General features: G+C 32.2%; 2 protein-coding genes across 4 annotated transcripts in view; one reads left to right on the top strand and one right to left on the bottom strand.

Moving 5' to 3' along the window:
- LOC134719124 (uncharacterized) lies at window positions 1-16970 on the top strand. Its single transcript, XM_063582091.1, has 6 exons — window positions 1-136; window positions 1050-1257; window positions 6207-7503; window positions 9272-9368; window positions 11064-11180; window positions 12065-16970. The coding sequence occupies exons 2-3, from the start codon at window positions 1155-1157 to the stop codon at window positions 7019-7021; spliced, it is 918 nt and encodes a 305-aa protein (XP_063438161.1). The 5' UTR covers window positions 1-136; window positions 1050-1154; the 3' UTR covers window positions 7022-7503; window positions 9272-9368; window positions 11064-11180; window positions 12065-16970.
- The window catches only part of LOC134719126 (putative nuclease HARBI1), a 26153-nt gene continuing 25212 nt past the window's right edge, over window positions 16893-17833 (bottom strand). For all 3 annotated transcript variants that reach the window (XM_063582093.1, XM_063582094.1, XM_063582095.1), the window contains exon 4: window positions 16893-17721. In XM_063582093.1, the coding sequence (XP_063438163.1) occupies window positions 17327-17721 (395 nt within the window). In that variant the 3' untranslated portion in view covers window positions 16893-17326. The remainder of the gene's footprint in view (window positions 17722-17833) is intronic.

The raw sequence follows: 17833 nt of genomic DNA on the forward strand, positions 1-17833 counted from the left end.
ATTTCCTATGGCAGAATTTGAAGTTAACTTTACAGCTACATCAGAAAAGTATGGCATTAACAGAAAATCAGTATTGTGTGAAATATCTGACTAAGGTGGTCAAGTCACAGAAAAGAGAAATACAGTCCACAGAAAGGTAAATAACAATTTGGAAATCTTTAAAAAGTTTGTATATTGTTATTATTTTTTATTTCCCATGAAAATGGATACATTTCCATTGATTTCTTGAATAGGAAACATAGAGCAATTAATGGTATAATAAAAAAACAAACCAGAAAAAAACAATATAATATAACAGTGTAGGATGAAATTGATTTTTTTGTTTTCACAGGTTCAAGGTTTTATAGATTAAAGGAGTAGATTTGGTAAGGGCCACATTTGGCTCTGATTATTTTAAGTTCAATGTCTCAGGATAAAAAATGTTTTAAGTTGATGAAAAGACATGTAAGGAATCTAAATAGAAGTGCTGGTTATATTTTCTTGTCAAAACATTGATTTTTGCAAAATTTGACAAAATTGTATTGATTATAACCAAATAATGCCTAGGAAGCATAGAATTAGGGGGTTAATCAAAATAAATATTTGTGTCAGATTATGTTTAAAGATTTTTTTGTCAACACCTATGTTTCCTATCAAAGAAATCAATGGAAATTTATCCATTTTCATTGAATTTTCTTGGAAAATCAAAATGAGTGCTATTTGTGATGTCATGAACAGAGAGCGCAAGAATGTTTTGATATTGTCATTGTGCTGATTCATTTTGGTATAGGTCAATTAAACCTAATTTCAAATTTTATACAGACAATTTAGGACCTTATGTCCTTATTAACCCTACTTGAAACTACTCCTTTTAAAAGCTTTAAGTTGCTCTGCTGCATCTATGATTTTGAAATGTGATTAAAATTTATGAAGTATGCTTGTGACCTGAGATAAAAATTGTGAGAAAGTTAAGATAAATATTGTATGATCAATTTCAGTGTTTTATAGTTTAGGTGATCAATGTAAAATCTGTTATTTTCTAATAGTAATATTTGACTTTTCTTACATAGAATGATTACCAGCCTGTTACATCTAGTGAAACAGCAACATTTAATCATCAAAGGATCGGGTATGTTAACTTCTGACCTGAAGGGGAATATCAACAGATCCAAAGCATGGCTGAAGGGAGGGAAGTGTCATTTGCTGATCAAACATTCACAGCTGGTAACCAGTCACTTTGTTTATCTGGTCTCATAGACTTCAAAAGCTTTCCTTCAGGTAGAAATAATATACTTATATATCAATCAGAGCTAATAAAAATGTGTGATAGGAAATATTGATGAAATTGCTATTTCATGTAAACCCAAGCACACAAATTTTCTCTTTTAATTGTTAACCATTATAAATGGTCATGTTGTATGGTCCTATGTAGAATTCTCAGAAATCTGTAATAATTATGAAGAACAGGTTAATTATTATAAATTAAGGAATGTATCTCCCTCGTGCAAAGCTCTGATTCCTTTCATGAATTTGGCTATACTTTTTGGACCTTTTGGATTATAGCTCTTCATCTTTTATATAAGCTTTGGATTTCAAATATTTTGGCCACGAGCATCACTGAAGAGACATGTATTGTCGAAATGCGCATCTGGTGCAACAAAATTGGTACCGTTGATTTTATTACTACCACTGGGTCGATGCCTCTGCTGGTGGACTATTAGTCCCCGAGGGTATCACCAGCCCAGTAGCCAGTACTTCGGTACTGGCATGAAAATACGGATTTTTTGTGTTATTAAAATTTGCTGTTACAAAATATTAAAAATTATTGTAAATTAAGGAATGTATCTCCCTCGTGCAAAGCTCTGATTCCTTTCACGAATTTGGCTATACTTTTTGGACCTTTTGGATTATAGCTCTTCATCTTTTATATAAGCTTTGGATTTCAAATATTTTGGCCACGAGCATCACTGAAGAGACATGTATTGTCGAAATGCGCATCTGGTGCAACAAAATTGGTACCGTTGATTTTATTACTACCACTGGGTCGATGCCTCTGCTGGTGGACTATTAGTCCCTGAGGGTATCACCAGCCCAGTAGCCAGTACTTCGGTACTGGCATGAAAATACGGATTTTTTGTGTTATTAAAATTTGCTGTTACAAAATATTAAAAATTATTATAAATTAAGGAATGTATCTCCCTCGTGCAAAGCTCTGATTCCTTTCACGAATTTGGCTATACTTTTTGGACCTTTTGGATTATAGCTCTTCATCTTTTATATAAGCTTTGGATTTCAAATATTTTGGCCACGAGCATCACTGAAGAGACATGTATTGTCGAAATGCGCATCTGGTGCAACAAAATTGGTACCGTTGATTTTATTATGTGTCACTGATAACCAAAATGTTTGATAAAAAATATGTTTTGACATTTGTCATTTCACTCAACTAACAGAAAACGTTTCTAGCGTATAAATATGAATATTTTCTTCTAGGACTTGTGCAATCATTTCTTTTCAGATGTTCTAACCATTTTTTGAAAAATTGATACTTATCAATAGAATAAAAGATGATAGAAGTACAAATGTTAAGCCTCTATGACATCAGTTTAATTATATATGATTTTTCTTTAAGAAAAAATACTTACAAACTAATGTTTTAAAGCTAAAGTTTTATTTGACTGCACAAATACATCAAATGTAATATTGGACATTTTTTTCGGAGTTGTGGCAATAGTTTAGTCCTGTACATGATTAGTCAATGAATTATGAGAGTGCTAAAAAAAGTCACCAATTTTAGCATTGCAAATCTGTATGAGCTTACAGCTTTTACATTAATGCTAGCAAGACAAATCTTTGTTTGGCTTGCTTGCTTTGTTATTATCAATTTTTGCTCAAGCATGGCAATTAAGATAGGCGGGGCTTCAGCTTGTATACATCATACTTATAAATTTTGAAACATCACAGGATGACAAATATAAAGCGCAATCGTAGAACAGAAAGCTTCTCTTAAGTTTGCCAGAGATAATTATTATTAATAGGTTAAATATATTGCTCCAAAAAAGGGGGGACATATTTACCCTAGATGCTTCACAAGATTTGAAAGAAAACGAGCAAGAAACAGTGATCAGGAAGGTTTTTTCAAAAATCAAAAATAAATTCAATGGGCCATATTAAAAAATAATGGGCCATGTTGTCAAATGAGTGGGCCATTTGAATTGACTTCTGTAAAAAAATAAAAATTATCAGTATATTTTGGCAAAGAGATGTTGGTACTTATACCTTTATGATTTCAAATAATATCATGGATATTGCTCCTGTGATTTTGTAATTTCAATTTCAATGAATATACAATAACTTTTTCCAAACCGAACAATATTTAAGTTAACCTTTATTTACAATGTTTAAACTGGTACTGTAGTCCAGTCAAACTAAGATTTAACCTCGAACTAATTGCAACAGAAAATGTTTTAGTTCTAATCTATAGCATTATATGCCCTTTATAAACACAGAAAAAAGTCCCATAAAATCTTACTTGAGGAAAACTCAAAATTAGCTTTTTTAAATTTCTATGGAAATTAACATTGGAAGGGAAGATAACTCTTACAAAAATGAGTCTTTTTTGGTCAGTTTTTGGTTGTTTTTCTTGAAATTTATGTACAGTATGATACTTTGATGGGGTTATAAGTTGGTATTTTACTGAAATATATAATCTTCTGCTCATGAAATGTACAAAACCGAAGTATTATGGGTAGTTTTATTTTTTTCATGCATTTTTCATTAAAGAAATTGCAAATTTGAAGCTTTGTAACCATTTTGAAAAAAATAATGTAAAAATTTGTTAATGTTTATATCTGCATATAATATTATTTCAGCAACTTACTTATCTAAACAAACGTTAAACCACAAAAAGAGGAATACATGCTTAATTATTTTTCTTAAATTTGAGATTCATTACCTTGACATGTTGAAAAATTCAATAAATGGTCAATTAATGAATTACGAAATCTAGATTATAGCTTGATAAAATATATGAAAATACCTTTAGAGTTGTTTGTTATACTGTAAAGTCCGCTAAAAAATCAAGAATCAATAAATTCTGATGAATAGAATCGGTAAAGTTATAATTTTATATCAATTTTTATTGATATTTTTGCCTTTTTTGCTAGAGTTATCTCCCTTTTCAATACAAATCTCCATAGGAAGTTTAAATGGTGATTTTTTTAGTCTTCCTCAAGTTAGATTTTATGGGACTTTTTTCTTTGTATATTTGGGGTATAATGCTAAAGATTAAAACTTAAAAATCTTCTGTTGCAATTACTTTCAGGTTAGGGTCAAATTTATGCTAGTTTGACTGGACTACTGTTGCATAATGTTCATGTTAATGTTTTTTTTTTGTACATTAAATTTGGGTTTTCGTCGAAACCATACTTATTCCAGACGTTCCGTATCAGAGGACATTTCAGGCATTTCCTCTGCACACCTTATATTGTCATAACTTCATCACGGTGACAAGGTTAACAGTAGAGAGTACCATTAATTCATAGAACAAAACAACAATTTGCTGAAGTCATGTTTACAAAATGTCTAAACGAGCCAAAGACCAAAAAATGACAAGGACAGTTAAGCGTCTTTTATGGAAACAAAAACTATATTCATAAAAAGGCTTTGGGGTTTTTCAATCGAAATAATAGCAAACTAAACTAAATGAGATTATTATTAGAGTTAAATCTCGTCGGTACTAGTCAAATTTCACAAATTTGAAGTTGTTTATAAAAAATCATATCATGAATGATGGTTAATTAAGTTTTTAGCTCATCTGGCCTAAAAGGCCAATTGAGCTTTTCCCATCACTTTGCATCCGGCTTCTTGCGTCCGTCATTGTCTTGTGTCGTTAACTTTTACAAAAATCTTCTCCTCTGAAACTACTGGGCCAAATTAAACCAAACTTGGCCACAATCATCATTAGGGAATCTAGTTTAAAAAATGTGTCCGGTGACCCGGATGGTGGCCATGGCTAAAAATAGAACATAGGGGTAAAATGCAGTTCTTGGCTTATAACTCCAAAAAACCAAAGCATGTAGAGTAAATCTGACATAGTGTAAAATTGTTTATCAGGTCAAGATCTATCTGCCCTGAAATTTTCAGATGAATCGGACAATCTGTTGTTGGGTTGCTGTCCCTGAGTTAGTAATTTTAAGGAAATTTTGCTGTTTTTGGTTATTATCTTGAATATTATTATAGATAGAGATAAACTATAAACAGCATTAATGTTCAGCAAAGTAAGATCTACAAATAAGTCAACATGACCGAAATGGTCAGTTGACCCCTTTAGGAGTTATTGTCCTTTGTAGTAAATTTTTAATCATTTTTCGTAAATCTTAATTATCGTTTACAAAAATCTTCTCCTCTGAAACTCCTGGGCCAAATTAAACCAAACTTAAGCACAATCATCATTGGGGTATCAAGTTTAAAAAATGTGTCCAGTGACCCAACCAACCAAGATGGCCACCATGGCTAAAAATAAAACATAGGGGTAAAATGCAATTTTTGGCTTATAACTCAAAAACCATGTCATGAATCCATCTGTGTCCTTTGTTTAATATTCACATAGACTAAGGTGAGCGACACAGGCTCTTTGGGGCCTTTAGTTTGGGTTATCAGTTAGATTGCATGGTTCTATTATTACCATAGGAAAACACCTTAGACTTCAAACCGCATGGTTCTATTATTGTAGGAAAACATCCGAGACGTCCCAAAAATATATAGTTGCTCCTTTTATTGGAGGAACATTACACAGTGTAAACACACATGGTGGCACAGAACATGATCGGAAATCCATTTGACGATATCTATACGAAATGAAAAATATGGTGCACCAGGGGGCGCTTACATTTGTTACTGTATGCTCCATTTCTTGTCAATATGCGCTATAGGTGCAGGGTGCACATCCTTCCTGATCACTGAGAAGTTATTGAATATTTAGCCATGGTTAAAAACACTATGAAAACAAGATGATATGGTTTGATTGCCTAAGAGACAACTGTCCACTGAGACTCAATTATAGTCCACAAGTCTAACACATCTTTGGACAGAATTTTTTATAATAGATTATAAAATTTACAAGCTTGGTAATATCATTACTGGCATACCATGTAAGGATTGTGGACTGTGATTACAAATATTCTGTAAAGAAAAATTACTGTTATGTTTTAAATGCTTTCTTTCAGAGTGTATAATGGAATCAGAAACAGGTACAGCATCTGAATCATTATTGTGCAATAAAGAGACTGGACATATTATTTCTTTAAAACATTCAACTAAAACAAAAAGTGAAGGAAATTCATACAGCTACAAGTCAACAGCCACAGCTGGTGACACTCCATTTCCAAATAAATCTCTTCCTTCAAGGGAGACAACTGTGATATGTAACCAGACAAATGAAGCAAACACTGTACCAGTCATACCAGAGAGACTGGTACCTTGTACAAAAAGTGCAGAAATAACTTGCTCTTCTACAACATGTTCTGTTTTATCAGTAGATTCTAGTGTAAATAAACAAAAATTAACATTTAACAATCATATGCTTCAAAATGCTTTTAGATTAGAAAATAAATCATGTAGTTTAGTGAAAAACAGTGATGTGTCTTACACTAGTCAGTCACTTGATTCAACTTTTACTTTAGAGGAAAATAAATCAGACGAACAAAACTCTACATTTACATTGATGGATACCAGTGACAAGAATCCAGAAATCATAGCAAGGACACCAGTTAATGCTGACAAATTTTCAAGGTCATTTAATTATGATCAAAGTAACTCTTGTGTGCCAAATGTAAATACAAAACTGTTTGTAAATAATACAAGTTCTAATGTATTAAGTAGTCTGTGTCAGAATACTGATAGTGCTATTAATATGAAGCCACATGTTGCTGCTTTGAGTGGCTGTGATTCCACTGTCTCTGTTAATAATCAATGCTGTCTGCTGTCTGCTGTCTACATTGCAGTCTCCTTTAAGTGTAAACGCTTCACATTCAAATTCTAGTGTGACTGCAATACAATCCCAGAGTAATGGAATGATTGAATTGCAATCTCAGTATCAACTGGTGAGTGACAGTTTTGCTCTGCATTTACAGAACAATTTAACAGGAAATACATGTGTGGTGCAATTTCCTAACAATGTAAATGATAAGTTACACCTATCAAATATTGACTTCTCACAAGAGAGATGTAGTCTACAAAATAGTTCTCCTATAAATCATCAGTCTAGCTTAATTAATGTCGTGAGAAAAACACCAGATGAACCGGTCTTTCTATCTAGAACAAATCAGTTAAGTAATGATAATTTGACATCCCAGACCATTAACACAGATACATTAGAATCAGCAGGATATGTGACATCACAGACTGCAACCATGGAAACACCAGACTTTCAAACTGGTGGATTCTCATCTGATAGTAAAAGTCATGCTGTTAGATCGATAACATTTGGTGGTTTGCCCTGTACACCAGATTCTGTAAGGAAAGGTGAGTCATTCAAAACTTTATTTGATTTACTAGCACAGCTAACAATCTCAGTAGCCTTAATTAATTATAAATGTATTTTTGTGTTTGGCATAAAGCACCTTTTCTTTAATTTCAATGTCCTAGAGCTTTTTCTTTATTTTCTTGATGTTGTAAGGCGACACCAATTTGATTCCTTGTTCGACGGACCCGCCCGCACCTATTTTTTTCAAAACAGTTTTTTTTTGTGTAAATATTATATAGAGATCTAAACATTTGTTTTTTTAAAATCACAGTCCAGCCTTCATATAACGATTCTAAACCTTTCAGCACCCCACAACACTTTAAATATCTGCGAGAATATTTGTTTCAGCATGAAACCAATTAATTCCAAGCGGGAGTGCTCCGATATAAATAGAAATACCAGTACAGAACAAAATGTTGGTTTCTTTACCCTAACTAATATTCCCTATAAAAAAAATGTTCGTTGTTAAAATAAAGTACAAAGAACTTCTGAAGGATTTGCCTTCAACTGAAATTATAATGTATGGTGACAGTCATACCCGCTGCAGGTTTATGCACCTGTCCTGGTTGATTCAGAGACCTGTCGTTCAGCAGTTATCGTTTGTTGATGTGGTTCATTGGTATTTTCCCGTTTGGAAATATAATTGGTTATCATTGGTTTTCCTGTTCGAATTGTGTACAATACTAAGTTGTGGTCCCTTATAGGTTGCTGGTTGGTCTTGACCAAAGCACTGTGTAAAAGGCTGTACTTTGACCTATGTTTGTTATTATCAGGTTGGGACCAACCCTCCCTCAGACAAGGGCCTTGAAGGGGTCATTTTACCATGTTTACTGTTCAGTCTGTTGTAGAAAAGAAAATAGAAATACTAAGGATTTGTACAGTGCTACTATACAAAACCTTTGACAACTTAGAATTTTTTACTCAAAAAGAGGAGAAATAAATTATATTTTAAACAACTTTTCTAAAAGAGGGATGGGTCCACTTATTTTGAATAATATTAAACTGTTAAAGTAAATGTGTTAACATGGTTTAAGTCCAGGAATATTACAAAATTCTTGGACATGTTTTGACCATTTAATACCAAATATTATAGTTCTTTGGGAAAATATAAGCCCTTTTGTACTTAAAGTGTTTTTACAAAAAAAATATATTATAACTTTAATATTTTGACCCCTCATAAAAGGGATATTCATAACAATAAGGGGTTGTTCTGAACCTGATTATGACTTGGATGGAGAATTGTCTCCTGTCAGTCACAAATACATAGACCAGATTTAATTATTCAATTATTTCTTGTTGAACAGGGAAAAAATACTTCATAAATTAAAAGAAATGTCAAGGTACAAGTGATAAATCAAGTTTTAATGTTGTCAAAACCTACTATTTTATGTTTACAAAAAAAAATTATAATCGCTCGCCTTTACTTTTTAAGCTTCTCCTCAAAAATTTTCAAATTAAATATTTTTTTTATTAAAATTTTCAAATCCAAAAATCCGTAGAACAAGAAATTAAATTGGTGTGGCCTAAGCAACATTGGCAAATATGTTTTAAGCTTGTTCTGATATAACAATATCTTTTTTCCCCTTCCGACAGAGATGAAAACAAAGAGTATGGGTAAAATGAAAATCATATAACTCAGAGCTTGTCCTTCTGGTTTTAATAAGATACCAATAATACATGTAATGAATATGACCTGATGGTAAGAGGAAACTATTTCCTGCTGTTATTTTTGGTTTTGCTATATTTTCTTTTTCTGTATTATTATAGCCCGAAGCTATTCAGAAGTCGTTCAGTCACCACAAGTTGTAAGAACTCCACTGAAAGAAATGAATAACAACACACCTCTAAGTGAACAGAATTTGAGGTCTGTACTTACACTGTAATAAAACACATGTGCATATTTTGAAAAGTAAAGCTATGACATTAAATATTCTATATACAATTATGCATAAAACATAGTAAAGCTTTATAAGAAGAAAATGACAAAAATAATTTACAAGGGCTTCATATAAAAATATTTGAACCAGACCAACATTTGCAAACCATTTATGTCATGTATGTCTTGTTTGCAACAAAAGTGGTAGAATATATGATTTTCTTTTGTGAATTAAAGAAAAATTGTATTTTCTGGGATATTTGTTTTCATGGTTTTACAAATATCTACATCAAGCCTAGGTATAGATTGTTGAACAGTAAGATGTGTTGTCATCAAGCCTAGGTATAGATTGTTGAACAGTTAGATGTGTTGTCATCAAGCCTAGGTATAGATTGTTGAACAGTAAGATGTGTTGTCATCAAGCCTAGGTATAGATTGTTGAACAGTAAGATGTGTTGTCATCAAGCCTAGGTATAGATTGTTGAACAGTAAGATGTGTTGTCATCAAGCCTAGGTATAGATTGTTGAACAGTAAGATGTGTTGTCATCAAGCCTAGGTATAGATTGTTGAACAGTAAGATGTGTTGTCATCAAGCCTAGGTATAGATTGTTGAACAGTAAGATGTGTTGTCATCAAGCCTAGGTATAGATTGTTGAACAGTAAGATGTGTTGTCATCAAGCCTAGGTATAGATTGTTGAACAGTAAGAAGTGTTGTCATCAAGCCTAGGTATAGATTGTTGAACAGTTAGATGTGTTGTCATCAAGCCTAGGTATAGATTGTTGAACAGTAAGATGTGTTGTCATCAAGCCTAGGTATAGATTGTTGAACAGTAAGATGTGTTGTCATCAAGCCTAGGTATAGATTGTTGAACAGTAAGATGTGTTGTCATCAAGCCTAGGTATAGATTGTTGAACAGTAAGATGTGTTGTCATCAAGCCTAGGTATAGATTGTTGAACAGTAAGATGTGTTGTCATCAAGCCTAGGTATAGATTGTTGAACAGTAAGATGTGTTGTCATCAAGCCTAGGTATAGATTGTTGAACAGTAAGATGTGTTGTCATCAAGCCTAGGTATAGATTGTTGAACAGTAAGAAGTTTTGTCATCAAGCCTAGGTATAGATTGTTGAACAGTAAGATGTGTTGTCATCAAGCCTAGGTATAGATTGTTGAACAGTAAGATGTGTTGTCATCAAGCCTAGGTATAGATTGTTGAACAGTAAGATGTGTTGTCATCAAGCCTAGGTATAGATTGTTGAACAGTAAGATGTGTTGTCATCAAGCCTAGGTATAGATTGTTGAACAGTAAGATGTGTTGTCATCAAGCCTAGGTATAGATTGTTGAACAGTAAGATGTGTTGTCATCAAGCCTAGGTATAGATTGTTGAACAGTAAGATGTGTTGTCATCAAGCCTAGGTATAGATTGTTGAACAGTTAGATGTGTTGTCATCAAGCCTAGGTATAGATTGTTGAACAGTAAGATGTGTTGTCATCAAGCCTAGGTATAGATTGTTGAACAGTAAGATGTGTTGCTTAAAAAAGAAGTTCAGTCAACGTCATCTATTGAAAAAATAACCAAGGTTAAAATCAACTACTGAAAGTCCTCTCTAATCATATCAATTTTTTATTTCCTATTATGCAAATCACATAAGATTAACAAAAGAAAATATTATTTTTTTTAGCAGCAACACCAGAAATATCAGTGGAACAAGAATTGGAGGAGGCCAATACATCTCGTGAGTTCTCCAGGTCAACTCCAGTCCCATCAGGATCAAATACCACATACACAAACCCTTCAGGTATAAAGTATGCTTTTATTTACATTGTTGGGAGAAATGGTCTTTTATTGCGTAAGAAGCAGCAGTATGATACCATTTATGTTTTGGTTAAAATTATTGGACTTCCTTTTATTTAACCTGATAAATAAACTCGGCGTACACTTCAGCTCAGATAGATTTTGCTTTGTCCACTGGCCCACCATGGGAGTGGGAATGCAATTTTTGTTTGTTTATTCTAAAGACTTGCAAGTACAAACACTTGAAAAAGTCAGATAAGCATTTGAAATCAATATTTATACAAAAAAAGAGATTATAGCAAGAGTGGGCCGGTGGATTATAGCAAGAGTGGGCCGGTGGAAAAAGCAAAATCCAAACAGGTTGTTGTGTAGATACCCTGATTGAAATTTTGTATATACGTCAGAAAGTCATAATTAAGACTACAAACTGGATGAAAACATAAATATTTGTTGCCTTAATACTTAAAAATCAAGACTGATATACTTATTAGTTATTCAAGAGTTTCTGTTTTCAGATTCTAAAAAAGTTTTTAAAAACAAAATTACTTTACAAACAAAAAATTAATAAAATAATTTTAAAACATTAATGTGACTCAGGGCAGTCCCAACTTTTAGAGGGGAATACAATGTATGATACTTATATCATTATATTATAAGGGAATATGAAGTTTTGTTTGACGTCACATGGAATAGGTTCAAATAATCAACTGTTGATTGCACTATCAAAATCAACATACAGTGGAATAATACAAATTGTTACTAATTAAGACTTGTCTGCAATATACTTGTTCAACCGATCAAAACCTTGAAGTAATGGCCACTGTATTTTAAATTATGTACATATGATTTGTCATAATTTATAAATGTTGCTGTTTTCTTCAATTACAGTTGAAAAGAGAAAAGCATTGAAAAGAAAGAGTACACAAGACATAGAAGAACTTACACAAAAAAAATTACTTTTGGACAATGAGATGCTTATCGAACAAAAAAAAATGTATGTCAAAAAACAAGAAAAGTATGATATTGAAATTCAAAAAATGAAACTGGAAATTGAATATTGGGCATTAAAAAAAGAATTAGTTGTGTTACAAATCTGATAAAAAAAAATTCTATTTTGTCAAAAATTAAGTTTCATACATCCCACTCCTGTTTATCAAGTACATTGTATTACATTTTGATTTCTCTGGTAAATTTATAAAAAAAGAAGGAAATTGTTTGTTTGTATATATATATTTATTTGGAGCCCACCTGATCATTCATACAATTAGTTTCTTTATTAAAAACTGTTTAAGGCGAAGTGTACGTAATTAAACTTCACAATGGATTTTTTTTTAATTTCACATTCGAATTCTGCTGGTAAAATTACACCAGAAAATGAAATAAAAAAAGGGGGTAACCGTTTTCGTTTTTGAGATACGAGCGTTGAAATTAACTACACGATACACCAAAATTACAAAGGATATATAGGGAAAATCATCAAAATTCGCAGGTATTTTTACATTATCAAGATTTTCTATTTTGTTGGACAATGGATTTTTTTCTAAAATTGATATACGATTTAAAAATGAAAGACGAATCCATCAGTACAAAGAAAGTCCTTAGCAACCGTATTAGTTTTTACGCTACTCTCTGTTGAAGTTTAGTTTTTGGCCGGGTTACATTGAAATTATCTTGCGACGTCATTGTCTGCAGTAACGTCGCCACAACTTCTACGTCAAAATTCTATTATACCGTACAATTGCCGTAGCAATGGCGTTCGTGTGTATTACCCATCTTCCTATGTATTTCAAATGATCTTACGCTATAATTTGATAAGGAAATAAACTAACTAATTTTAAAGAATATTTCTTTCGCAAAAGAAAATGCAAGTTTGTAAATTAATTTACCGCAAATAAAAGAAATTTGCCGTAGACTCTAATTTCATCTTTTCTATATGTGAGTGATTTCCGAACCTTTTTCAATGTTGGCATAGATTGTTTAATTCTTTTATGAATCAAATATCGAGTTTGAATTTGTCCAGGTTAACAGTGTTGTCAGAATGAATTGATCGGCTTTAATACTAAGATCGGGTATACACCTCGTTTTCAATCTTACTTCTGTATGTTTGTATTAAAAAAGTAGACCTATTTTCTGCATATTTTCATGTTCGTCATTTCTGCATGTTGTTAATAATCTGAGGATTTGCACACAATATAGTCTACATCATAAACCTATTTCATTAGTCATGTTTACACACATGCTAAAGACGCATCTCTGCCAAAACATATTTTATTTTACAAAATTTCCAATCTCGATCACTTTCCCTTTTCTTTAACTAAAGGACAAAGAATGACGTAATGTTTGCTGAATGAAGTTTCAGTAACATAAGAAAATATTTGTTTGTTCCATGCATTATTTGTTAAAAATCCGCATTTAATGATTTCAATTGATTGATTGATTGTTGGTTGCTTAACGTCCAGTGGCAAATATATCATGCATGTTCAGGACGAGAACAAGTTAATAATAAATACAATAGGAAGTTTTGTTCATAACAGAGGCCATCCGGGATGATGGTCTGGGAAATTTGGAGTGCCACTAGAAAATGAGAGTACATGTATACGGGATAGGGACAGAAATTTTGCCGCGTGCAACAGTCCACATATTCAACCCTTAAATTATAGTTGTTGCAAAGGTTTCTAACAGGCAGAGTGTGGCACTCTCTTTACACGAGGCATCGGATTTAGCGTTCCCATTCTGACCGGACGTGACTGCGAGCTTAATAAATCCTGCACAGCCAAACGGAGGCTCCTCTTCGGCAAATGTTTTACTGCCGGTCGGGAGAATACCAAGCGAACATATTTCGTTTCCCCAGTCTCCCTTTGGGTAACACGGATTTAAACAAAAAGCATAATGCATACTATGGTTCTTCAACTATTTTAGTTCTTATATATCCGTGGCTTTAAAATGTTCTGCCTTTAGTGTCCCTTATCTAGGTTAATCCAGAAAAGTGATTCATTTCATTTTATCTTCATAATTTTTTAGACCGCAATGAGGTTAAAAAGATGGACTCGTTTATATATACATTTAAAACAAAATAGAAAAGATCGGAGCATTTGGTATAACTACCAATAAAGTGTTGCCCTAGACTAGTCGTCAAATTATGTTCTCTTGGTATCATCTTATTTTCTAAATTGATATAAAACATGTCCTAAAATTTTCATTAGCACAAAAAACGAACATGTCAACGTTTTTTTTAATCTAAAAATTAATTTCACATGACTTTGTGTAACCTTAAACTTTATGTTGAGTATGTGTGTTTTTGTTCAAAACTACGGCTTTTAAAACGATATTGTTGGGTCAATTCAGGTTTAATTTTAATAATTAAATACTTATTCTAACATGACGTCCTTCAAACGCTTTGAGTACACACCCGTTGTAAAATATGAATATATTTCATGGGCTGTTCCCATTGTACCCCCACGTCATATGTTTTTTCATGAATGAGCGACTCGACGTCATAGAACATTGACGTCAGAATATAAGCAATTTACGGGAAAATACACGCTTGTGAAACGGAAAATCATCACAACAAGGAAACGTTAATAAATGATGCTAACATGAGTGATATTAGCCGATTTTGTATATATATGAGACATATAAGTACAATAATAACTAGATTCATCTAAAATTATCTAAATATGTTATTATAAATAGTTTAAGCATCATCATTTATTCAGTTTGCTCCGTTATTTTACGTCAATTTAATAGTTATATATTGGAACTGCAAATAATGCCATCACCTAGAGCGCTTCGATCCAAAATAATTGCCGTATTTGTCCTATTAGAATGGAAATAATTCATGGGGGCTTGAATATATCTAGATTTTACCACGGGTTGTCCCTTTATGCCGATATTTTACCCCTCGCTATCGCTCAGGGTAAAATATTTGTCATAAAGGGCCAACCCGTGGTAAAATCACGATATATTCAAGCCCCCATGAATTATTTCTTAAATAATAGAAGTAGAATCGTCACATGTTTATTTATTTATAATTCTGTTGTGAGGCGTTTTTACAATATGTTGATATCATAAGTTTTTACACGAAATGCCTTTCATGTCCCATGCGTCTGAAACAAAAAAAATCAACTAGTATTAAAGTCAGGCTGCACGAAACAATAGAATGCTTTGATTTCTAAATGGAGTAATTCAGACAATTTCTCATGATAAGTTTTTTTAAGACAGCACGGGCGTGCTTGTTGGATTTATAATAGAGGGGGAGGACAGGGGTAAGGGAGACAGGGAGAAATGGGGTAGGAGAAAGGAGAGGAAGGCTGGGAGAAAAGAGAAAAAGTTGGAGAAAAAAATTAAATATGAAAAAATAAAATATCTCTCTTTTTTCCGGTAAATTAAAACAAAAAAAATAAGGAGAAGTGGGGTAGGAGAACGGAGAAGTGTACCCTCCCTGTCCTCCCTCTCATAATAGACCGCATGAAGTATTTTTTCTTTCGTGTGTCCTTTCTTGGAGTAAGGGAGATAACTTGCGTAACTAACGTCGAACGTTATTAATCCCGTTTTCCGCTAGGGGCGTGCAATTACGTACACTTCGCCTTAAATAGGAAATTGAAAATGCTTTCTGTCTACAAGATTAACTTAAGGAAGTCTGCTGCTCATAATAAATAACTTTCCATAAAACTAGTATATATTGATAGGGGATTAATTGGAAAATCAAAAAAGCAAAAAAAAATAGGGGTAAATGTGCTTGTTTTTGAGATAATATACGTTGAAATTCTGGTGGGAAAATATTCTCTCTTGACTTTTCATAGCTTTATCATTGACCAGTTACAGTTCTCAAAAACTATCAAAAAATAAATAAAAATTTATAAAACTTTTACAAATTGCTTATAATTATACCTGGAAAAGATTTATCAACAGAAAAATTGGGGGTTCATGGGCACATTTTTTAAGGCATTGAATTGGATAAAACCACAGGATTTTGATAATCTGAGAGAAAACTCCAAAACATGACAAGCAAACATCCTTAAGTAAGATTTTTATAGAATTAAACTGACTATAAATGTAGTCAAACATTACCAACTAAATATTACAGTTGGTCGTTTTAACAATATTCTAAGATATCATACAATTGTATATGTATAAGCAGTCACATGATTTGTATTGAAAATGAGTACCATCTTTTTTTAGTATGTCCTGCATTCAGATCATTGAGGCAACAGTTTTTACAAAAATATATGTTATTCTTCATGGCCAAATAACAGAAAGCTAGTCATGCTAGTATTTATTTTACGGGATAGCCCAAAGAATTTAACTTAAAATTGTTTAAATATCTAAATACATCATGGAATTATTGATCCCGAATCATTATTGCATAAAAGTTGTAGTTCTGTACTCTTTATTAACCTTATTGTCTTATTCTCTTCATGTTTACTGTCATCATTGTCTATATTTATTATCTTATAGTTCTGTATCATTATGTTTCCTTCAGCAATCAGAAATGTTAAAATCTCATGTAGTAACAACAATGGAGTGTGTCATTTAAGCACATATAAAAGCGGAACCATTTTTAATACAAAAGTTTCTTAACGATTATTATATGTTTATATTCTTGACTGTATTATTGAATTAACCAGATGTAGTGCATCTTATGTGATATATTTAATATTTATGCACGGTTTGTTAATTTATTGATTAATGTTTGAATTTTTATGCTGTTATTGAATTGAAGCAAGCAAGAACTGTATAGTTATTGGTTTTATTTATTTCTGGAACATATTTATTTGTTATCACAGCGTGTAAATGACAATGAATACAACTGATAAAACTCAAATTTCTGTTTGTGAAATTATCTAAAATAATCTTATTTGGAAACAATATGTTGTTGTTGGATTTGTAAACTTGAAAATGTTTTGGTAGTTTGAAATAAACTATGTTTATTGTAATTGCAATAACTCAATAAAACAGTTATGTATATGTTTATATGTTTTATATATACGTGCCCATATATTTAGCGGGATTGCATTTCTATTTCAGAAAAAAAGTTTCACCATATAATTGCATAAAATTTGAATGATACCAAAAAGAAAAACACATTTCACTGTAGTATAAATTCTCTAGTACATGTAGTTCAGTAAAACCTGAAATAGACAATTTGGTCTATGAAAAAAACTTTTCAACAATTAACTGTCTGGTTGCTGTCCCATCTCTTTGAGGTGGCATTGTATTTTGTAAATTAAGTTCATGAATATGTTGATGGTTTTCAAAAATATAATCAAAGTCAACAATGTCATGTCTATCTATCCCAATGTTATGTAGAACAGCACATGTTCCGGTTATCTCAACAACATCGGCAGGGCAAGCTCTTATGCCCTTCTGGAGACACGTTAATCTTTGTTTCCATATCCCAAATGTCTGCTCAATTGTCACTCTGGTACGGCAAAGGCTTTTGTTGAATCTCTGCTGTCCTGGTGTTGATGGGCTAAGGAAAGGGGTCATCAGATATCTTTGACAAGGGTATCCAGAGTCTCCTTTCAAAAAACCATCATGCATTCCTATAAAAAAATGGAATAGAGGTTTATACTTAACTTTTAATTTTATTTTTTTTTGTACTTAGAAACATAAATAATGCACCACTTTTTGAGTACTTTGATAATTCATTGTGTG

The sequence above is a fragment of the Mytilus trossulus genome, chromosome 5 (genome assembly GCF_036588685.1).
Source record: "Mytilus trossulus isolate FHL-02 chromosome 5, PNRI_Mtr1.1.1.hap1, whole genome shotgun sequence".
Lineage (NCBI taxonomy): Eukaryota > Metazoa > Mollusca > Bivalvia > Mytilida > Mytilidae > Mytilus > Mytilus trossulus.